At 43.1% G+C, this 23,798-nt stretch overlaps 1 protein-coding gene across 14 annotated transcripts in view; it reads left to right on the top strand.

Annotated features, from left to right (window-relative positions):
- The window catches only part of SRRM1 (serine and arginine repetitive matrix 1), a 72,944-nt gene that overhangs the window by 41,461 nt on the left and 7,685 nt on the right, over positions 1–23,798 (top strand). For 9 of the 14 annotated variants that reach the window (XM_077481873.1, XM_077481872.1, XM_077481870.1 and 6 more), the window contains 8 exons: positions 2,557–2,637; positions 7,892–7,933; positions 9,046–9,234; positions 9,386–9,505; positions 10,233–10,498; positions 10,721–10,801; positions 16,612–16,698; positions 23,622–23,763. In XM_077481873.1, the coding sequence (XP_077337999.1) occupies positions 2,557–2,637; positions 7,892–7,933; positions 9,046–9,234; positions 9,386–9,505; positions 10,233–10,498; positions 10,721–10,801; positions 16,612–16,698; positions 23,622–23,763 (1,008 nt within the window). The remainder of the gene's footprint in view (positions 1–2,556; positions 2,638–7,891; positions 7,934–9,045; positions 9,235–9,385; positions 9,506–10,232; positions 10,499–10,720; positions 10,802–16,611; positions 16,699–23,621; positions 23,764–23,798) is intronic. The other 5 variants (XM_077481878.1, XM_077481877.1, XM_077481876.1 and 2 more) reach the window with 4 other exon arrangements.

Below are 23,798 nucleotides of genomic sequence, written 5' to 3'. Positions count from 1 at the left end.
TTTTTTTAAAGTTTCTTTAAACAGTAAGTAATATGCGATTTGGGCTGGATTACTGTGGTTGTAGTTTGATAATTACTTATAATAGACTAAATGAAAAGAAGCATCAGAGTGGGAGAGTTTACTTCCTCTTTAAGACTTGATCAGAACATGGCCTTAGAGGTTATTAACACGTTTGCACTCAAATTTGAGAAAAACCTACCTTTTTTATTGTGTTTCCATTCACAGCTTACCTTTTTTTTTTTTTTTTTTTTTTTTTTTTAAATTCTTACATTCTTGATGTTTCTGTGGTGGGTGTCATAGCTGATTCAAAGTTTCTGGAGGGTTTTGCAGTATTTGTGTCCCCACGCAGTGAGTATTACCTCATAAACCCCTTCATGAAATAGGTAAAAATAAACCCTAATGCCCAAACCCACATTTGCACGTTTGACGCATTAATAAAACAAGTAGTTGATGATATGTACAGTTTTACTAACACAGAAACCTAGGCCAAAATAGTAGAAAATACAGTGCCTTGCGAAAGTATTCGGCCCCCTTGAACTTTTCAACCTTTTGCCACATTTCAGGCTTCAAACATAAAGATATACAATTTTTATTTTTTGTGAAGAATCACCAACAAGTGGGACACAATTGTGAAGTGGAACGAAATCTATTGGATTTTTGAAACTTTTTTTAACTAATAAAAAAATAAAAAGTGGGGCGTGCAAAATTATTCGGCCCCCTTGCGTTAATACTTTGTAGCGATTACAGCTGCAAGTCGCTTGGGGTATGTCTCTATCAGTTTTTCACATCGAGAGACTGAAATTCTTGCCCATTCTTCCTTGCAAAACAGCTCGAGCTCAGTGAGGTTGGATGGAGAGCGTTTGTGAACAACAGTTTTCAGCTCTTTCCACAGATTCTCGATTGGATTCAGGTCTGGACTTTGACTTGGCCATTCTAACACCTGGATACGTTTATTTGTGAACCATTCCTTTGTAGATTTTGCTGTATGTTTGGGATCATTGTCTTGTTGGAAGATAAATCTCCGTCCCAGTTTCAGGTCTTTTGCAGACTCCAACAGGTTTTCATCCAGAATGGTCCTGTATTTGGCTGCATCCATCTTCCCCTCAATTTTAACCATCTTCCCTGTCCCTGCTGAAGAAAAGCAGGCCCAAACCATGATGCTGCCATCACCATGTTTGACAGTGGGGATGGTGTGTTGAGGGTGATGAGCTGTGTTGCTTTTACTCCAAACATATCGTTTTGCATTGTGGGCAAAAAGTTTGATTTTGGTTTCATCTGACCAGAGCACCTTCTTCTACATGTTTGGTGTGTCTCCCAGGTGGCTTGTGGCAAACTTTAGACGAGACTTTTTATGGATATCTTTGAGAAATGGCTTTCTTCTTGCCACTCTTCCATAAAGGCCAGATTTGTGCAGTGTATGACTGATTGTTGTCCTATGGACAGACTCTCCCACCTCAGCTGTAGTTCTCTGCAGTTCATCCAGAGTGATCATGGGCCTCTTGGCTGCATCTCTGATCAGTCTTCTCCTTGTCTGAGCTGAAAGTTTAGAGGGACGGCCAGGTCTTGGTAAATTTGCAGTGGTCTGATACTCCCATTTCAAAATGATCGCTTGCACAGTGCTCCTTGGGATGTTTAAAGCTTGGGAAATCTTTTTGTATCCAAATCCGGCTTTAAACTTCTCCACAACAGTATTACGGACCTGCCTGGTGTGTTCCTTGGTCTTCATGATGCTCTCTGCGCTTTCAACAGAACCCTGAGACTATCACAAAGCAGGTGCATTTATACAGAGACTTGATTACACACAGGTGGATTCCATTTATCACCATCAGTCATTTAGGACAACATTGGATCATTCAGAGATCCTCGCTGAACTTCTGGAGTGAGTTTGCTGCACTGAAAGTAAAGGGGCAGAATAATTTTGCACGCACCACTTTTCAGTTTTTTTATTTGCTAAAAAAGTTTAAAATATCCAATAGATTTCGTTTCACTTCACAATTGTGTCCCACTTGTTGATTCTTCACAAAAAATTAAAATGTTATATCTTTGTTTGAAGCCTGAAATGTGGCAAAAGGTTGAAAAGTTCAAGGGGGCCGAATACTTTCGCAAGGCACTGTATACTTTAGCCTTTAGCTGTATATTTTTTAGGCTATAACCATGGCTCTCCACCATAAAAACGCAACATTTATCTCAAAGCATGTGATTAGCACAGGGCCAATCTGCTCAATGTACTCATAGGAGAATGAAAACTCATCCTACAAGCTTTAACCAGTGCTGTGCCAAACACTGATAGAAGTCTCAAGACTGAACAGAAAAGGTATTTTAACAGTTTATATTTACTAAAATAATTGCATTCCCATATTCTGTGTCCTGTGGGAAACCACATATAGTGAATGCAGGGCTGGGTTTAGGAACACTTTAAAAGTAAAAGTACAGCTGATCTCCTCTTACATATTGGTACCAAACCACTTAGCTCTGCGCCGATCTAAGTTGCTGTCACATCTGTTAGACATGTCTGAGTTAGTAGTAACAAAATTGCTCTTCCCTACTTGCACTTAGAGCCATCAATCTATCTCAAAGCACAACAGATTCTATCAAGACGACGGACTCCCTATTTCTCCTACACTCAAAACCTGCAAGGTAAATCCTACTTCCGAGTACACCATCACTAGATGAATAAGGCAAATTATCGCCAAAACTTAGTCTTAAAGGGAAACGTTTATCCAGAACTTTTACACATTCACTTCTACCAGGTTGGTGGGTGTTTCCTGGGCATTTTGGCACAGGACCTCTGTCCAGCTTTTTAGGACTGCCACCTGGTCCACTGTTCATACCTTTGGAAGTCAGCCCTGGTTCTGACTGGAGTGTTTTGGTCTTAGTCCTCAAACAGCTCAGGTGAAGGTACTGCTGCAGCTGGAGAAACGTCTCTCCAATTCCAGGTAGAGAGCCACTCAATTTGAGCCTACATGAGGGTGTTGGATGATGGTAGTCACTCTTAATGCAATCTCCTATGTCCAGGTTCATTGCAGAGCTCTTAAACTCCATATCATGTTTGTATGGGACAAACGCCAGGAATCCAAGATCTGCTAATGCATCCGACTCCAAGGCCAGGTCTGTTCTGGAATAATGGGGTTTGACGCACATTCTGGGAAATCTGTCAGGCTGGGGAGATGTTCTGGTGAACTTCTTGATTTGGGGAATGTGGTCTTCACAGGAGCTGAGGTTCCCAATCAACATCCTGGAACTTCAGGTGATTAGTCTGACTCTCGTACACTGGTCTGTCTACCTTCAGGTTCTCTGTCCGGGTGCAGTCGGATAATGCTACAGCTGTGGCATATTAACTGTCAAGAAGGAACAAAAAGTTGCTTTGCTCAGAACAAAAACTGATGTGGACTTCAGCAGAACTTCCATGTACCAGGCCTCTCCACAGTGCACAGGCCCTGATATGAAAAATTAACAGGTTTTCACAGAGATTTGTTTGCATTGGGGTACACTGGATATGGATCTTGGCATCCATATTCAACAAGAACCTGAACAGGTTTGTGTCCTGGGCAAGGGATTCTCAGATGTTTGCTGTGGATGCCCTGGTAACTTCTTGTGACCTGTCCTCCCTGGCCTATGCCTTTAGGCTGGATTCACACCTATGCAGTGCTTTTTGCATTTTGCAGATTTGCACTACAGTCCATTTAACATGGTTTCCTATGGAACACGTTCTGTAGTATAAATCTGCAAAAAGCACTAAAACTGCATAAGTGTGAATCCAGCCTTACTTTACTGCAGCTTCTTCCTCGCCTTTGCACAGGATAAAGGTGGAAGGTGGTATTGTGATTCTGATCACACCTGCTTGGCAAAGAGCGTGGTATGTGGGTAGTGTAATTCTCCTGGCATGTCATCTGTGGGCTCTTCCAGATCAACCAGACTTGCTTTCACAGTGTCCGACCTTCCATCTTTTGTTACAGTACACGGAAAGTATACCATGAACACCAGAGGAATGAGACTGCAGACAGAAATGACACTTAGTGCTCTGGATTGAGACAAGTAGAGGGATATGCTTTGTTCATATTTTGTCAGGTTTACAACCACTTTAACCACTTCCCGACTGGCACACGTCGATGTATGTCGGCAGAATGGCACACATGCAAATGGGCGTACCTGTACATCCCTTTAAATTTGCTGCCGTGCCATCGCGTGTCAGCGGCGCCGTGCTGGCCATGACCTCTGTGAGTTGGATTGCGGGTCCCGCGGACTTGATCGCCGCAGGGTAGAGCCGCACAATTGTCAAGAATCGTTCTCGCGATCTTGTTTCACAATTCTTTATGCAAATAATTAACTGTTCTTCTGAAGCCACAGCCCTTAAAAGAAAACAGAAAAACTTGGCAAAGAATGAAAATATTCTTTATCAGTTGAACTTAAGTATAAACGTAATAATTTGTCAATGGAACTGTGTGTAAGTGAAAAAAAAGTTTAACCACTTAAACACTAAAACTTTTTCTGACATTTGTTGGTTTCAAGTTAAAATAATTTTTTTTTTTTTGCTAGAAAATTACTATGAACCCCCAAACATTCTATATATTTTTGAATAGATACCATAGAGAATAAAATGGTGGTTGCAATATTTTATGTCGCACTGTATTTTCACAGATGTCTTTAAAAAAAAAAAAATTTTTTATATATATATATATATATATATATATATATTAATTTTTTTTTTTATTAAAAGAAAAACAAAACTAACCAGTAAAGTTAGCCCCCTTTTTTTTTTTTTTTTTTTTTTCTTTCTTTTTTTTTTGTGTAATGTGAAATATTTTACATTGCGAGAATCGTGAAAGAATCACAACCTTTATTCTAAGCAAAACAATCGTTATTCTCATTTTACCCAGAATCGGGCAGCTCCACTGTGGGGATACTCGCGATCATCTCATGGGGAGGAAGAACGGGGAGATACTAATGTAAACAAGCATCTCCCCCTGCCTTGTGACAGTGTCACTGATCTCTGCTCCCTGTCATCGGAAGAAGAGATCAGTGACATGTCACACACAGCTACGCTTAACCGATACACTGCCACCTAGTGGTGAACCCCTTCTCTACCAGTGTATTTACACAGGAATCGGTGCATTTGTATAGTACTGATTGCTGTATAAATGCTGGTCCCAAAAGTGTCAAAAATGTCCGATGTGTTCGCCATAATGTCGCCATTGCTTGTGTAAAAAAATAAATTTATAAAAATGCCATAAAACGATCCACTATTTTGTAAACGCTATAACTTTTTTTTTTTTTTTTACCAAAAATGTAGAAGAATACGCATCGGCCTAATCGGAGGAAATTTTTTTTATATTTTTTGGGGGACATTTATTTTAGCAGGCGTGATCAAATACCACCAAAAGAAAGCTCTATTTGTGGGGGGGGGGGGAGATGTCAATTTTGTGTGGGAGCCACGTCACACGACCGTGCAATTGTTGGTTAAAGAGACGCAGTGCCGAATCTCAAAGTGGTCTGGTCTTTGGCCAGCCAAATGGTCCGGGGCTTAAGTGGTTAAGACCAGGCCTTTTTTTTTTCTTCAAACTTGTTTACAAGTTAAAAAATTTTTTTTTTTTTTGCTAGAAAATTATTTTGAACCCCCAAATATTATAAAAAAAATATTTAACACCCTAGAGATGCTGCAATGCTTTCTGTCACGCCGTATTTGCACAGCGGTCTTACAAGTGCACTTTACTTTTTTTATATATAAAAAATAAAAGTTAGCACAATTTTTTTTTTTTTTTTTTTATACTGTGAAAGATGGCATGGGAAAGGAACATGTCGGGGAGAGGTATTGATGCTGCACACCACAATTGGTACAATATGGGAAAGTTCCCCAGGGGAGTTTTTTTAGCAGCAAGGTAAGTAATTGAATTGAGGGATTTAATCTAGAAAAATAGATACTTAAAGTATACATATAATACCATGATCATTTAAAATCTGAGCTCTGGTAGGAGAATAAGAACATTCCAAGTACATAAAATGCAAACACAGAACTATACATGGCATTACACATCAGAATGTCAGTTGTATAACAAGGCTGACATGTTTTGACCCGTGGCTAGTGGCCCAGCCATGACATCCTGCCACAGTAACACTGCGGCGGCTGGTCGGTAAGTGGTTAAGAGCTATGGGCGGAAGTGACGTTTTGACATGGCTTCCGCCCTGCAGTTGTATGGAGCCGAGCGGAGGCCATCTTCCTCTCAGCTCTATACTAAGCAGGGGAGGGGACTTGTTTGCCCCCACCGCTGTATAACCTTTTTTTTTGTTAACTAAAGACTCACTTTATCGCTTTAATGCTTTAGATACAAAGAATAGAGCCAGCAACTCCAGAAGTCCTTGTTGCTGCTTTATTGGTGCATAAAAACGAGTGAGTAAAAATATATACAGGGGCCCACGCGTTTCGGCTTACAGGCCTTTATCACGTTAATGCTTCCTGGATGATTCAACATCAAGCTTCTGTTTGAATTTGTAATTTGCTACTACCTGGTCTTGTTGATTAGCCAAGTATCTTGGTATCAATTGCTTTGTGGACTTCTAGGATCTGTCTGATCAAAGTCTACACAATATTGTAGTTGGGCACTGTCACAGAGTGCAGATTTCGGCCACCATTCGCTATGACCATTTCTTCAAGTTCCTGTTCCAACTAGGACTGTACATCACTTTTATGTAAGCATCCAGTGAACTCATAAGTTAATATACTGTTGCTGCATTTGAAATTTTTCAGGACATAGGCTAGACCTGCTATTTTTACCTGCTGCACAGCAACTCCACTTTAATCCCTGGATGGTAACGGGGCCCTTGAATAGACACAGATCATCTAAACCACTATCCTAGTCCAAGCCTTCATATACTGTTAAGAGCTATTAGTTCTTATACAGGCTGCAAACTTATTTTCTATATGGTTCAAGTTCTGGACTTCTCTGGAATGTTGGAATCGCCCTCCCTCCAGTTACACTAGTGGATCATTACCTACCTATATGAACTTATTTAGAAAGCTTAATACATATTCTGCCATATGTCAAACTAGTTCTTTCCTGATTGTCAATTGTCATTTTATTTAATGTTTTCGTCTGCGTATTGTTGGCATAGACACAGTACTATGTAAAAGTTTTAGGCAGGTGTGAAGAAATGCTGTAACGTAGGAATTTTTTCAAAAATATATATTATAACCACTTAAGCTCTGGAAGGTTTCACCTCCTTCATAACAATGGCATTTGTTTTCTCTTCAGCACTGTGCTACTTTAACTGACAATTGCACAGTTATGTAACACTGTAACCAAATTAAATTTATAATTTTTTTTCACACAAATAGTGCTTTCTTTGGGTGGTATTTATTCACCACAGGATTTTTTTATTATATAAATTGAAAGACCTTTTCTGCTTTCTGTTATAAATTACATCCAAAAAAAAAATCTTAAATTTTGGCTGAAATGTGTTGTGCTACATGTCTTTTGGTAAAAAAAATCCCAATAAGTGGATATTTGTGTGAAAGCTATAGCGGCTATAAACGTAAAATATATATATATATATATATATATATATATATATATATATATATATATATATATATATATATATATATATATATATATATATATATATATATATATATATATATATATATATATATATTTGAAAATTGATGTACTGGATGTACTGAGGGCCTATCATTTCTTGAGGCCCTAAATTGTCAACAGTACAAATTCCCCTCAAATTACCCCTTTTTGGAAACCGTCTGAGGTATTTAGTAAGAGGCATGGCAAGTTTTTTAAAGTTGTAATTTTTTGATCACAATTTTTTGGAAAATGAAGAAATTAAATAAATGTTTTCACATTTTTTTTTTATTTTTTTTTTTTTTACATATGGTCACCAGTGCAGTACAGCATCATCATATGACTGATGTGGCAGTGATCAGGTATTTTTTATGCAATTTTTAAACCTATTTTTTTACAAGTAGTTATTGCTTTTATAGTGAGCAGCTTGCATTTGGTTATGATCTGTGATTGGCTACAGCTAACCACGTGGTGCAGGTATCCAGATGCCATGTGTTTGTTGTGGGATAATTATAGGTCATAACGGTAAGCAAGCTATGCATGAATGGAAAGCCATTCATGACAGGTCGTTTACATTATCATGTGATCGCTATGGCCAATCACTGACCGAATACATGATACCCGGTTATCAATTACTGGTAACTGTAACCCTCTTTGTCACATGAGGGGGGGGGGGGTGCTCCTAACCCGGAGCAGGCAGAATGATGTACAAGAACATAAATGCGCTGCCCCGCCGCAGTACATTTAGTGGCAGGTCAACAAGTGGTTAACTAGTTTTTTTTTTTTTTTTTATCAATTTACAAAATGCGACTTAACAGAAGAAAAGTGTTGAATCAATATTTGGTGCGACTACCCTTTAGTTTCAAACTAGCATGAATTCTTCTATGTACACTTGCACACCGTTTTTGAAGGAACTCTGCAAATAGTTCTCCAAGATGTTTGGAATAACCTAACTAAAGATCAAGCTGTTTTTACATTTTGATGCTTGACATTCAAATAAAAACACGATTCGGTAGTCATAAGCTGGATTAGATTCCCTGTTGTGTTGGCACTCACTATTTGTATATAAATTGCAAGTATATTTATTGGTCGAGCACCATTTTCACACATTGTGGGCTCCCAGGACCAAACTTGGAATAGAGCACGTTATTATGAAGTACCCTGTGTCCTGTGATGTATTGCTAGAGGATTTTACAGGAAACCCAACAATGTGATTGGGGGGACAAAGCTTTGACAATGGGGATTTTTTTATTTTTTTCCACTAGCCTATTTAACTGTTTAATTTTTTTCATCTTGCTTGAACAAACCTATTATTTTGGGCAAATTGTAAACCTGCAAAATATGACCTTTTCTTATGCCTTGATAACTGCCAAGTGCGCTAATTATTGTAATTTTTTTCTGTTCATTTATTACATTTCCAAAATGGTGACAATGTAGCGTTTGAGTGAATAATCAATCTGTTTCTTTTCTCCAGTGACATAGTGAAAGCTTCCAAACCAGATCTTGTGGCAGATACGAAGGAACCCTCACCAGAGCCAAACTCACGAAAGATAAAAGAGAAAGAGAGACATCGTCACAGGTCACGCTCACGCTCCAAATCAAAATCAAAGTCTCATTCCCCTTCCCATCCTAGAACACGAAGGCGTCATCGATCAAGATCTAGGTAATTACCAAGGTGTTGCAGTTGCTTGTTCATAATTTTACATTTATTTTGCAAATTTTCCTTTTCTTTATATGGAATACACAATATGTTGTAACATTTTTTTTTATTGATGTTGAAAGATGGCAGTTATAAACATTTTGTGAATTTTCAGGTCTTATAGCCCTAGGAGAAGACCCAGCCCTCGGCGTAGACCTTCTCCGAGGAGGAGAAGTCCACCTCGCCGTATGCCGCCACCACCTAGGCACAAGAGAAGTAGGAGTCCAGTCAGGCGGTAAGTACTAAAGTTATGAATTGAGAACAATCTATGAAAACAGTAACTGTTAGATTGTATTGATTTTAGAAATCTGTTTTTTAGAATTCTTTATTTCTGTTGGCATTTTTTAAGTGAGACAGTAGTAGTAGTGTATATGATTTGATTGACCTATATGATTCATTTTTATGTACTTGGTAGTTAAAGCGGGATTCCACCCTAAAGTGGAACCTCCGCTGATCGGAAACCCTCCCCCCTCCGGTGTCACAATTGACACCTTTCAGGGGGGAGGGGGGTGGAGATACCTGTCAAAGACAGGTATTTTCACCCACTTCCGGGCATAGACTCCCACGGGAGTCTACGCCATTTCCTGCCCTGCCGCGCTGTCTGCTGGGACACACACGGGTCCCAGTGACAGCGCAGAGATTTTCTATTGCGCGGCTCGCGCATGCGCAGTAGGGAACCGGGAAGTGAAGCCGATTCGCTTCACTTCCTGATTCCCTCACCTAGAATGGCGGCAGCAGCCGAGGCCCGAGCGGTCGATCGGCCTCGGCTGCCGGCATCGCTGGAACCCGGGACAGGTGAGTGTCCATTTATTAAAAGTCAGCAGCTGTAGTATTTATAGCTGCTGGCTTTTAATTTTTTTTTTTTTTTTTTGGCGGAATCCCTCTTTAACATTAGCTTTATATTTTATGTGTGTGCATGCCTTTGTCAGAATTCTTTTAACTGTTGAAAAAAAATCATACAGAAGGCGACGATCTTCTGCATCGGTATCTGGAAGCAGCAGCTCCTCCTCTTCATCACGTTCACCACCTCCTCCAAAGAAACCACCTAAGAGAATGTCCTCTAGCCCACCACGCAAGCCTCGTCGTTCCTCCCCATCTGCAAGTCCTCCAAGAAGACGTTTTAGGCAGTCTCCTCCACCAAGCCCACCTCCAAAAAGGCATTCTCCTTCCCCACAGTCCTCTCGACTCAGAAAGACACGAGGATCTGTGTCTCCTCCTCGTGCACAAGGTGGGTTTTATCTTCCCTATTTACTGTTCTTGTATGGACTTTCCCTAATGCTTTGGTTTTGCAAGAACTGGTCAGTACATTTTTTATATCTATACCAACCATCTTATTTCCAGTCTACGTTTTTATGCATATTCAGTTGTGTTAAATTCCCATGAAAATTTGTTTTTGCTCATAGTTTTACCTTGTCATGGTTGATATAAATATGTAATTTCTGCATTCTAGTACCAAAACACAAAATTCCAGAAAAGCGGAAGACTCCATCGCCACCTCCAAAACCTCGCAAAAGAGAGACCTCTGATTCAGGTGAGTTGATCACTCAGTATCAAGCAATACCATTTTTCAAAGATGGTAATACGCTGAATATTAATGCAGTCTTTCTCAACCTGGCTGCTGTCTAAGTTTACAGTCAAACAAAATCTCCTGCACTCAAAAGTGGTGCGACAGCAATGGAAATGGCCTAGAATGTGAGGCTCTCAGACCTTGCTGCCCTCCAAGGGTCAGGGTACACCCAACAGAAACACTAAAAGAATAAATAGAGAACGCACCAACCTTGCATGTTGCCTACGTGGTATTTATTGAAATCAAAAAGAAGACATTATATTCCCAAACAAGTGAATAATAATAAGCATATCAAAGTCCAAAACTGGACGCAGAGCAACCAGGCCACGTTACCCTGTGCATCCCGATGGCTGACCCGTTTCGAGGGGCGAGCCCCTCTTCCTCAGAGCCAATCTGTGATGCTGCATTGTGCACATAAATATAGTAAATTATCACATGGTCTGCAGACCCATCCCATTAGTGGATGGAGATGGGAGTGGTCAAGAGAGCAAGCCGCATCCTAGTGCATAATGGCACATGCATAGAAAAAGCAATGATAATCAACATAGTGTCAGTTGTAAGCTTACAATATAATATTAAAACCAAATACAGTGAGTAGCAATGGCTAAAAATCAGCAAATGCTGGAAACAAAGTCCCCTGTATATACAGAGTATCTGCAAACGCAAAGGAAAAAAAAAAAAAAAAAACTTATATTGTATATCAAAGGAATAAAAATGTATGAATGGTACCTCTTTTGCATGAAGGACATGGAATCCCAGAGACACCTCCTATCAGTTGTTACCACGGATGGCTGATGGATCTGACCATGTAAGCTGGCATGGTGCTGTATATTGTAGTATGTAGTGAATTTATGGTGTGGAACGCATGCTATTACGTTCCACCTGACACTTCCTGCCTCCGAAACAGACTTGAGAGCCGGAACTAAAGTTGTAGCTCGGAGTAATGTGGGAAAATAATCTGCCTGGTTCACCTGCACTTGATACAATAGCAAGGCCTGGGAAATAAAACATATTAAGAAAAATTGCAACATTCTCCATAATAATCCTGTGTTAAGAGACATTCTGCCAGATGAACCCAGTTTTATCTTCAGGAAACCAGTGGACTTTAGAAAATATTGTGGCCCCTAGCAGGGTACAGAAGGTAAAGGGAACATTAGACAACGGTCAGGCAGTGTGGACTTCCATATTTTACCAAAAAGGTCTTATGTGGCACCAGAAGCGTCACATTGTCGGCACATATGGGAGAACTTTTCCCATTAAGCAATTCATTAATCCTATGTGGTTTATGGGCTCCTTTGTCCTTGCAGTTTACTTTATGTAGGTCACACGTCTAGACCATTGAGGGTCCGAATTGGAGAAACATCCATCGCAACAGAGACAAACTACTATGTGCCGTGTTTTTTTTTTTTTATTATTTTTTTTTTTGTTTTTTTTTAATAGAGGCACATGGTAGTAACCATTGTACATGAGATTCTGAAGGCCAGAAAGTTATTGGATTCTCACTTTGAATTGTTTAGCATCTAAAGGCCTTAATGATGAGCTATAAACCCACAGTTTCATGTAGTACCATCATGCGCAGCCCAACCCTATTGGGTTGCATATGTAATGCTGTGGGCATTTTCCTCCCTTTCCCTCCCCCCTCACTTCCTCTCCCCAGTTGTTGGACACTATTCCCACAACAGTTGGGTATATTATATTGTGTGGGGCCATACCTATTGTCCCTTTGTTTGGTTGTATGCTGTGGCGCAATCTCTTTGCCAGAAATTAGTCATTGGCTTAGCAGGTGCTCATGTGGGCTGCATACATCAGCTCACGGTTCCCCACCTTGTGTGTGTGTGTGTGTGTGTGTGTATATATATATATATATATATATATATATATATATATATATATATATATATATATATATATATAAATTTAGGGCTGCAACTAACGATTATTTTCATAATCGATTAGTTGGTCGATTATTGTTTAGATTAATCGGTTAATAACCTTAAAGTGCGGTCTATAATTTAGTTAATATGTAAAGTTTTAAAAAAAGGCAATTTATTCTTAAATATCTATATGCAGTGGTGAATATAAATAACCAACTATATGGTTTTGGAGCAAAATATTGAATCCACTCTGAGAATAACAGATAGAAGAGATATACTGTATATATTAGAGGGGATATATACCATTAGAGGAGAGATATACTGTTTATACTATTGAAGATATACTGTATATACCATTAGGGGAGAGATATAGAGTATATACCATTAGAGGAGAGATATAGTGTATATACTATTACAGGATATATACTGCATATACTATTAGAGGAAAGATATACTATTAAAGGGTCAATCTGGTAAATATCAGACTCATTAACTTTATCCCCATTTTGTTACTGGCCGATTAATCGATTAATTTCATAATCGATTAGTTGTTTCAGCCCTAATATAATTAGCCACTCCTTGATTAGAGTTTGAACACTGCTTGGTATTCTCAATTCTTTGGATATCTTTTTATATCCCTTTCCTGTTTTATACAGTTCAACTACCTTTTCCCGCAGATCCTTTGACAATTATTTTGCTTTCCCCATGACTCCGAATCCAGAAATGTCAGTGCAGCACTGTGCGGATACTCTGTATATACGGGGGTTCTGTTTCCAGCATTTGCTGATTTTTAGCCATTGCTGCTCACTGTATTTGGTTTTAAGATTGTTACATGCTTACAACTGACACTGTTTTGATTAGCAATGCTGTTTCTATGTATGTATCATTATACACTAGGCTGCTTTGCTGTCTGACCACTCCCATCTCCACCCACTAAAGGGATGGGTCTGCAGACCATGTGATGAGACCCATTTACTATATTTGTGTGCCAATGCAGCATCACAGATGGGCTCTGAGGAAGAGGGAACCCCCCCCTCAAAATGCACTGAATATCTGGAAGGTTCCCTGGCGTGCTGCTCACAGTCCCTGTGGCCTCATTGCTCTGCATCCAGTTTTGGACTTCAATATGCTTTTATTCACTTGTTTGTGAGTATATTTCCTTCTTTTTGATTTCAGTGAACACCACTTGGCTAATGTGCAAGGTTGGTGCGCCCTCCTTTTTTTTGTTGTGTTTTTTATTTTTTTTACTTTTCTGTCTAAGTTTGTCGGAGGTGCTGCAGCTTCCTGGTTGAGAGAGGCTGAGGTCGCACTTCCACTGCTCTGCCGAACTGTAAAACGGCACAGCGCAAGCATGATTGGGACAATAAGTGCAGAACAGTAGAAGGGGAACCGTCTAATTTTCCTAACCTCCATCCTACAGTGCAGTACCTGGCAGTTAGGGCACAGCTACAGTAATGCATTTTTTTAAAAATGCTATGTGTGTATTTGAGTGTGTTTATTTACGTGCGTGTATATATGTATGTTTTAATCCTGACCCCTAACCCTGTACGATCTAACAGTGTTTTTAGTGATCATTCACAACAGCTGCAAAGGACTACTGCTCGTCTGAAAAGTGATCCTCACGCAGATCATTTTTCAGTTATTTGAAAGGCGGGGTGGAGATGTTGCCTCATCATTGCCTTTTTTGACCCTCTGAATGCAGCACCACCGACCTGCAACACACAAGCTCACAATGAATGTAGGGGTAATTACAGCATGGCCTCATTGATCTTAATGGGTTACATTAGGGGTTGGTGCTCGATGAATGCGATAGTGAGTATAATTTTTGCCAATTTTTGTGTAAAGGGGAGCAGTTGGGGTGGTAAAAATGTGCCTCAACTGCATGGTTTTACTGCCCCCCAGCCTCATGTATGAACATGTCCTTAGGCCAGGGCTCGACAAACCCCAGGCGCTAGGTCGCCAATGCGACCAGAAATCGCAACCTGGCGCCTAAGCTGCCACCAGCCCACTCACTATTGATGCCCCAGACATGCAGCAGCATTAACACTGACTGACGTCCTCCCTCCTCCGGCGCCGCGCTAAGTGTGTGAAACTGACAAGCAATGGAGAGAGGAGGATCTGTCAGATTTCATCTTGATGTCGGTGTGGGCTGGACCCGGCCGGGGTGGGCGGGACCCAGCAGCTAGCAAACACCAGCCAATGGAATCTGGGCGGGCCGCTACGTGTATGTGGCCCGACCCTTTTCTTAAGCAGCCCAATCGTTGGCTGGTATTCGATAGCTGCTGAGTCCCGCCCACCCCGACATCTAGCTCAAATCTGACATATCCGCCTCTGTTACTTGTCAGTTTCACACCCCGGTTGGGTCCCGCCCATTCCGACATTTAAGCTGAATCCTGACGGCTCCTCTGTTACATTTCAGTAACAGAGTGCTCCGTGTGAAACCTACCAGTGCCACCTGCCACCTACCAGTGCCACCTGCCAGTGACAATCAGTGCCACCTGCCACCGTCAGTCAGTGCCACCGTCAGTCAGTGCCACCTGCCAGTGCCGAGTGTCACCTGCCACCACCTAGTGCCAGTGCCAACTAGTGCCAACACCAACCAGTGCCACCGCCAATCGGTGCCATCTGCCAGTGACAACTAGTGCCACTGCCAACCAGTGCCACCTGCCAGTTCCAAACCAGTGTCACCTGCCAATGCCATCTGGCAGTTCCACGTGCCTGCCACCGCCAATCAGTGCCACCTGCCAGTGCCACCGCCAATCAGTGCCACCTGCCAGTGACAACTAGTGCCACCGCTAATCAGTGCCGTCTGCCAGTGACAACTAGTGCCACCGCCAACCAGGGCCACCTGCCAATCAGTGCCACCTGCCAGTTCCAAACCAGTGTCACCTGCTGGTGCCATCTGGCAGTTCCCTGTGCCTGCCAGTGGCAACCAGTTCCACCTGCCGGTGCCACATGCCAGTGCCAGCCAGTTCCATCTGTTGCCAGCCTTACTCTTTCTGGTCAGCCCATAACCCTGATGTAACAATGTTTCAATGGAGTTATTGACTGGGTGCTCCATTGTGAGTTAGGGATAGGAGGTGAAAATGAGTGGCCTTTCCCCGGGAGCTGACAATCCATACCACTCTAAAAAAAAAAAAGCCTTAGGATTTGTTCACATCTGTTTAACTACGTGTAGGGCAGTCAATTCATTTTAGTGAGCTGCCTTACCCACAAATACATGGGGGGGGGAGAGAGAAGTCTATGTACCCGGTGCTTTGACATCATGCTGTTTGGCGTGTGTGAAATCATGCTGTTGGCTGATGTGTGGAGGTAGCATTTTTAAATGGCCTTGCATGCGCCTGTTATAAAGCAGAGCCTTTGTGTGTGTTCCCGACATGCAGCAATGTGAACCCTAGGAATTGGAGTGCCTCGAGACTGAAATACTTTTTTTAAAGGCGCTCCATGACTTCAAGGTTGAGAAACACTATAGTCGTGTTTTTTTTTTTTTTTTGTGCAGGATTTCCAAATAAGTCAATCATAATTACCTAGGTGTATGCAGAATCGGTCCCCTGTCTCTCTAAGACCACTGATTGTTCAGTTCTCCATCTTCAGTGAGCCAGTTGCGGTCAGGTACTGGCTCTCTGCGCTGCCCCTCCAGTGCTCACTTGAGCCCCAGACTGTGGAGGGGGCTGGAGTGGCTAGCTCAGCTTCCTTGCAGCAAGCTGAGCCAGCTGTCGCTCAGGCATCTGGGTGAATCCCAGAAATAATGTCGGGATCCCTCCAGAGTCTGGACTGGCTGACAGGTGAATCTGGGTAACAGGAGCGCAAAACTAAAGACACTCCTTTGACCCAAAGAAGTAGGGCCAAAAGAGCCCTACTTTGGCCCTAATTCTCTAAGTTAAGAATTTGTTTTTGTAGATGATGAAAAAGGAGGCAAAATGGGAGCGTCAGATTCGGTACAGCAGCGTCGTCAGTACAGAAGACAGAACCAACAGTCGTCCTCTGGTATGAATTCCATCTTATTTGATTAGCACAAATTTAATTTGTTACATTTTTTTTCCATGAATCACGGGACACAGAGTTGGGCTATTATTCCTTTCTGGGTTATGTATGCCATTTTTAGGTGAATGGAAACTGATAGACCAAAGTTCTTAGACAGCAAGTCTGCTCTTGTATAGCCCTTCCCTTTTGAGTTTTTTACCAGTGTCTGCAAGGTGAATGGGCACGTTTGAGCTCTCTCGAGCTCCAGGTTTTGAGTCCCAAGAACGGTCATTAAATGAGTCAAGGGATTTACCGATTCGGATCCATTTGAAGTAAAGCTTATATGCTAAAATAAATGGTACCCAAGCTTCACAAACGATGCAAGGAATCCTGTAAGGTTTTGCCGGTTACCTGGACCCTGTGTAGTGGAATCCTGGACACCACAAAGCTAAGGCATTCCTGCTGGGTTCTGTACATGTCCAAGAGAGCGGACCCTAAAATATGAAAAGGGTACCCAGTCCTTAAAGATCCCCAAGTCACGGAAACCGCCGTGATGGGTGAAGATTGGGCTCTTGGTTTCTATGCTTTCCTTGGACAGGTAAGTGAAACCCCCTTATTTACTTATTGTGGGGTGCCCAAGGTGTTGCAACTATCTGTCAAACTTGCTAGACACCTGTGTGGCGGTGACCACAGGGGGCGTTTAGGCTAGCTGCTGGTGTTTGCGTAGGAGTACCTCTTTTCCTGTCTTGGCTGCTTATGGATGGTCCGCGCATGGGGATTCCATATTGTACCTAATGGTTTGCCATAACGCACAAGAGTTTGCGGCTGTGTCGGCAGCCATGGTGCACGCTGCTTTGCCACTGAACAGGCGTACACAAAGCCGCGCATGCGCTGTACCTCTAGGGAGGGCTTGTGATGTCTTCAAAAAAGAGCAGTAGGGCTAACACTACAGGGAAGGGCACATCTGTGTCATCAGTAGCTTCTGAGGAGCCTAGTGGAAACAGTAGTGTTGTATACCCTCAGAGACCACAGGCTTCAGGGCAATCTGAGCTGCTGCGCATGTCTGGTATTGTGTTTCAGCCTTTGTTACCAGTTCAGCTATTCAGCCAGCTGTCATAGCAATTGGAGTCTGCCAGTCCTTAGGACCCATTCACACCTGAGCATTTTGTAGCTAGGGGAAAAAAAATCAGTTATGCTAGATGTTTCACATCTCCACTCCAAAACGCCTGAAGCTTAAACAAGTTCTGGAACTTTTTTAGGCAGATTTGGGCATTTTTCTGCTTTTTACATTGGTGACCTTTTGAACTGTACAAAAATGCGGCAAAATCGCACAACTTTCTGCCTGAAAATGCTACGTTCAAATGTGAATGGGACCGTTGCCATTCTCAAGCTTCCCTCCAACCACTTTGCGTGTGTGTATATTTGTATGTGTGTGTAAAAAAAAATATCTTCCTCCACTGTGAGTGAGTCTGGCTGCAACCATTTTAACTGTGGATAGCTGAAGCTGCTGCTTTTTCATTTCCTGGATTTACAGAGGCACACCTCCAGCTCTCATTGGCCTGCTTATGACTGTTTGCATGTGTGTTTGCTACTCATAAATGTGTTTGCTTCTGTGTGCATGCTTGGAGCGACGGGGCGCATTTTTAAAAAAAATACCTTTTTTTTTATTTTTACACTGCTCTTTAAAAAAAAACAAAAAAAAAAAAACTTTTATTCCTATTACAAGGAATGTAAACATCCCTTGTAATAGAAAAAAAAAAACATGACGGGACCTCTTAACCACTTCAATACAGGGTATTTATACCTTCCCATCTAAGACCCTTGGTCTACCAATGTCCATTCACCTAAAGATGGTGTATAACCCAGTAAGTAAGGAATAGTAGCCTAACTCTGTGTCCCATGGTATTTAAAAAAAATAAAAATTTCTCTTATATTCACCAACCGACACAGCTCCTCTTAGCCATTGGGTTGTTATGCCCTATTACTAGGAGATACTAGGCATTGGGCAACAACCCTCCAGCCTGCCATGCAGCCATCAGTTTTATTTTGCCTAGTGGACCTAGGAACCCTGTGGGCCCATCGGTCTGTGCTTTTTTTTTTATGCAGAAGCGTGACTTTTTTGCGCAAGAGTAATGATCCTGTGATCTACTATCAACAGCCGGCTGGGTGGCAGGCTGGATACCCTTATCCTTGTAGTCCCCCCAGTCCATCCATTGAGCGTGTGCAGGCCACAGCTATGTGCTCGGCAGGCCACGATGAAACCTCAGCTCCAGAGGTGGTCGTGAGCTTTTATGCTCCAGGGCATACATATGACCGGGCTACTGATGTCTGTGTTACAGTATGCTGGGCCAGCAGCCACCCTATACTGATCCAGTGAGTGGGTCTGTGATGGAATGTCTCCCAGCTCTTCAGGACTGGTCTGGAAGTACAGCTCTCCCTGCCTCGATGGGGCTGAGTGGCTGGGCATTCCTAGGGAGGTCGATTCCGGGGGGGTCCCCCCCCGGCGGGATGCTGCATGTGGCTGCTGAGCGGAGTGTGTGTGTGTGTGTGTGTATGTATATGCAGGGGCTCTCATCTGGGGGCGGGCTGCACTGGCTAGTGGTGTCGTGGGTCCTGTTCTTCATGCCCCTGGAAGGTGTCTGTGAGGTTTTGCTGATGTCATGTACAGCGCTGTGTTCACTGACATTGTTTTCTCCCTGTACCTCATGGAGCTGCTTCCGTGGCCATTTTAGGTGTGGGCAAGGGCAGCGTGCTATCCTGGGCTTCTGCGGCCATTTTCCTAGTGATCTCCTATTCAGAACACTGGCAGCGATTTTCTTGCAGCCTGAACACGTTTTTTCAGCATGTGCTCCTGAGCGCTCTCGGCCATTTTTCCTGTGTTTTATGTCTTTGCACTAGATGCTGGGCGGGCATTTTCTTGAAGCCTGAGCACACTTCAGAGCGGTTTTGGCGCTATTTGCAGGTGCTGCCATCCGACACAGCATTGTTTCCTCTGCACCTGGGAGCCCACGGGGACTACAGGCACTACTTGCTGGATAGCACACAACAAGTTGAGGCGCAAACACCACTCGCTGGATAGCGCAGAACTCCTCAGGGTGGTGAGTCCAGCGGGAAAGAGACCCTCAGCCAGCGGCAGTAAGGAGGGTGGGACTGTCACTGTCCTAACTCCCCTTCGGATGGCAGACAGGGTAGGGTCAGCATGGCTTCAGAAACTGGTGTTTCTTCCCCTGAAATCCAGGCAATTGCAACCGGGTCACCTGCAGACTGCGCAGTGCCCATGGACAACCTGATGGCGATCCTCAATTCATTTGTTGCCAAGATGAAGGCGGTGCGTGGGAAGAAAGGTGCACTAAAGCGGCCCCTGAACCCCTCGTCCTCTGGGGAGAGCTCTGACGCATACTCGGGTCCTGCGGAGGCTGGGGACCCCTGCTCTGGTGACCTCTGCTCTGTTTTGTAAGATGCCGACGCTGACCAGGACCGTGAGGATGAATTCGGGTCCATGCGCGACAAAGCGCTTCTTGGAATACTTATCACAGCTATGTGTGATACCCTGAAGATTCAGGAGCCAGCAGATCCCTCTTCTGATGTACCTGTCGCTTTTGGGTCCCACAAGCCAGCACGTTCACCTAAGGTATTCCCCGTATCTGACTTATTTTGACAAGTTCATTTACAAGGAATGGGGTTGCCCGCAACTGACCTTTTCGGTCCCCAAATACATGGTGTACGTTACACTTTTGAGGAGAGCCTTCCCTGGCGACTGCCGTTGTGAAAGGACCTTCTATCTCAAGGTCTGATCCCCCATCCTGCTTTACCATCGCTGGCTTTAATGGCATGGCTATTGAGAACCAAGTGTTGAGGAACCGTGGTCTGTTGGACTCTGTGATCCCAACTATGTTAAGAGCATGAAAATCTTCCCGGAAGATATACCATCGTACCTGGAAGGCCTACATCTACATGTGTGAGAAGAAAGGATGGCATCCACGCTCCTTTTCTATATCCAGGATTCTGCTGTTTCTTCAGCAAGGAGTAGACCAGAAATTGGCGTTAAGCACCATTAAGGGGCAAATTTCAGCCTTGGCTGTCTTTTTTTTTTTCTCCCCAGAGACCCCTGGTATCTCACTCATTAGTGAGTACCTTCGTTCAGGGGATATGACATGTAGTCCCTCCTGTGTGTCTACCGTTACCCCCATGGAATTGCAGCCTGGTGTTATCGGCGCTTCAAAAACCACCATTTGAAAATATCAGGGCGTTTCCCCTGTTGACTCTTTTCCAGAAAGTGGTCTTTCTAGTGGCCATCACATCGGCCAGGAGGGTTTTGGATCTGGCGACCTTGTCTTGCAAGTCGCCCTATCTGGTTATCCACAAGGATAGGTGCTGTTGCGGCCGCAACCGTCTTTTCTACCGAAAGTGGTCTCGGCTTTTCATATTGAGGGCATTGTATTACCATCTCTCTGTCATAAGCCGAAGCACCCGAAGGAGGTGGCCCTTCACGGTCTGGACGTGGTTCCGGCTCTGAAGGTGTATTTGTCTACCACTGCTCCCTTTTGGAAGTCGGGCTCCCTGTTTGTTTTTCGGTGGCTGGTCCCAAGAAAGGCATGGCGGTCTCGGCCACCTTTTCCAGGTGTATCCGACAGATTGTAGTACAAGCCTACGCCTTGAAGGGGCAGGTACCCCCCTTTACGGTCACAGCCCACTCCACAAGAGCAATCGGAATGTCTTGGGCCTTCCGACACCAAGTGTCTGTTGCTCAGGTGTGTAAGGCGGCGACCTGGTCCTCTGTCCACACATTTACCAAGTTCTACAAGTTAGACGTCAGTGCATCGGCTGCCTGTTTTGGCCGCAAGGTTTTGCAGGCAGCCGTATAGTTGCAATTGTATATGCAATATATTTCCCTTTTTCCTGTTTTTTTCATTAAAAACAGTACCGTTAAGTTAATGCACTGTTACATTACATTCCACTTTTTTTTTTGTGCTGTTGAGGGTACCCTGGTTTGGTTGTGGATTTCTCCACGCACTGTTTTTTGTGGGTAAAGTTTCACTAGTTCCCACAGTGGATGAAGTTTTTATGCTGTTTTCCCACCCGTCCTTTGGCACTGCTTGGGGACTTCCCAATGGCTAAGAGAGGAGCTGTGTCAGTCGGTGAATATAAGAGTAAATAGGATTTTTTTGTACTTGTCGTAAAATCATTTTCTCTGTAATTCACCGACCGACACAGCACCCGCCCCTCCTTTTTATCTTTATGTTATACTGCTTTTTGACGTACTGATGGCTGGAGGGTTGTTGCCCAAGGGACCGCCCCCTAGGCGGAACTAAGATTTCTGAGTGTTGAATTGCAATTAATGCCTAGTATCTCCCAGTAATGAGGCATAACAACCCAGTGGCCAAGAGGAGCTGTGTCGGTCAGTGAATTACAGAGAGAAGGATTTTACGCTGAGTACAAAAAATCCTATTTTTACAGGCAAGTATGATTAAAAAAAATCTTTTTTTTTTCCCCACTTATAGCGCAAGTTCATAACCATGCCCATTCCACTCCGTTTATCTCCATCACCTGTGAAAGTTACCTAAAAGAGCCTCCTCCTATAGAAATCGCAATCTGTTAATCGGTGTACCTAAACAAGCACATTTGCATACGCCCATGCTACCTCTCCATGCCCTTCAGTCTTTTTAACCACTTGCCGCCCACCATATAGCAAAATGACGGTGGCAAAGTGGTTTTAATATCCTGACCGGACGTTATATGATGTGATCAGGATATTAAGCAGTTGCGCACCACAACTACGATCTCTGTAAAGAGTCTCTGACGGAGACTCTTTACCATGTGATCAGTTGTGTCCAATCACGGCTGATCACAGTGTGATTATCAGCGCAGCCCCCCCACCCAGGACCACCAAGGACACCACCAGGGATGCCCAGCACCAGGTATGCGCCCCCCCCCCCAGATCACCAGGGATGCCAGTCAGTGCCCACAATGGATGCCAATCAGTGCCCACAATGGCACTGATTTGCATCCATCCGTACAATACTGTACACTACAATACCGGTCATCGGTGCCACCCATCAGTGAAGGAGAAAACGTATTTACAAAGTTTTGTAACAAACAAAAGGTTTTTTTTTTCACAATTTTCGGTCATTTTTTAATTAGTTTAGCAGAAAAAAATAAAATCAGAGGCTATCAAATACCACCAAAAGAAAGCTCTATTTGTGGGAACAAAATGATAAAAAATTAGTTTGGGTACAGTGTAGCATGACCGCGCAATTGTCATTCAAAGTGCGACAGCACTGAAAGCTCAAAATTCGAAGTGGTTAAAGTGTAAGTTCACCTTTACAGAAAATCTGTAAGTTAAACTTACACTGGAACCCCCTCCCCATCGTACCTGGTCCCACTGACCAGGAATCTGGCAATCACCCACTAGGAGACATCCTATAGCCACTTCACAGGTCCGGGAGACTGTGCCACCCTCTCTGAAGTTCGGCCTCTTTCCTCCACTGGGCCGTTCAGAAAGGGCACCAAGCTTTACACATGTGCAGTAGGGAACTGGGCGGTTTCCTTAACATGAATGATGATAAAACCCGAGTCCCCTAAAAGTGCCGGCCTAGGCCAAAACGCACAGCACTGGCCATACCCGCAGGTCTCAACATTGATGTACTGCGCATGTGCAAGTTGGAGCACATGAAATTATATGCCTCATCAAGCACATGCAAAACTACATTACAACTGTTTGAAAAAAAAAGAAGCCTTGCAAGGTCTCAGGGAGTCAGCCTTATTTTTATGAAACCCTGAAGGCTAGTAAAGTGAATTGGCTTCCTGTAATGAACCTCAGAACAGTGCAAGCCTTAGGTCTTTTTGTCCAGGGATAGGTTGAAAAAAAGATTACCTTGATTAATATGCGACTATCTTCTATCTCTTATAGTTATTGTGATTTAAGTCTGATTTCTGCAATTTTATAGACTCTGGATCATCCTCCTCTTCAGAGGATGAGAGGCCAAAGCGCATTGCAGTGAAGAATGGAGAGGTTGGCAGAAGGCGCAGGCATTCAACATCAAGAAGCCCTTCACCTTCAAAGAAGAGACCTCGGGATCCATCTCCGCGGTACTTTTTATATAATATTTTTTATTTTTTTCGCA

The sequence above is a fragment of the Lithobates pipiens genome, unplaced genomic scaffold, assembly GCF_037356315.1.
Source record: "Lithobates pipiens isolate NorthernLeopardFrog02 unplaced genomic scaffold, aLitPip1_a1.2 Scaffold_16, whole genome shotgun sequence".
NCBI lineage: Eukaryota > Metazoa > Chordata > Amphibia > Anura > Ranidae > Lithobates > Lithobates pipiens.
This window is presented reverse-complemented; position numbering and strand designations above follow the sequence as displayed.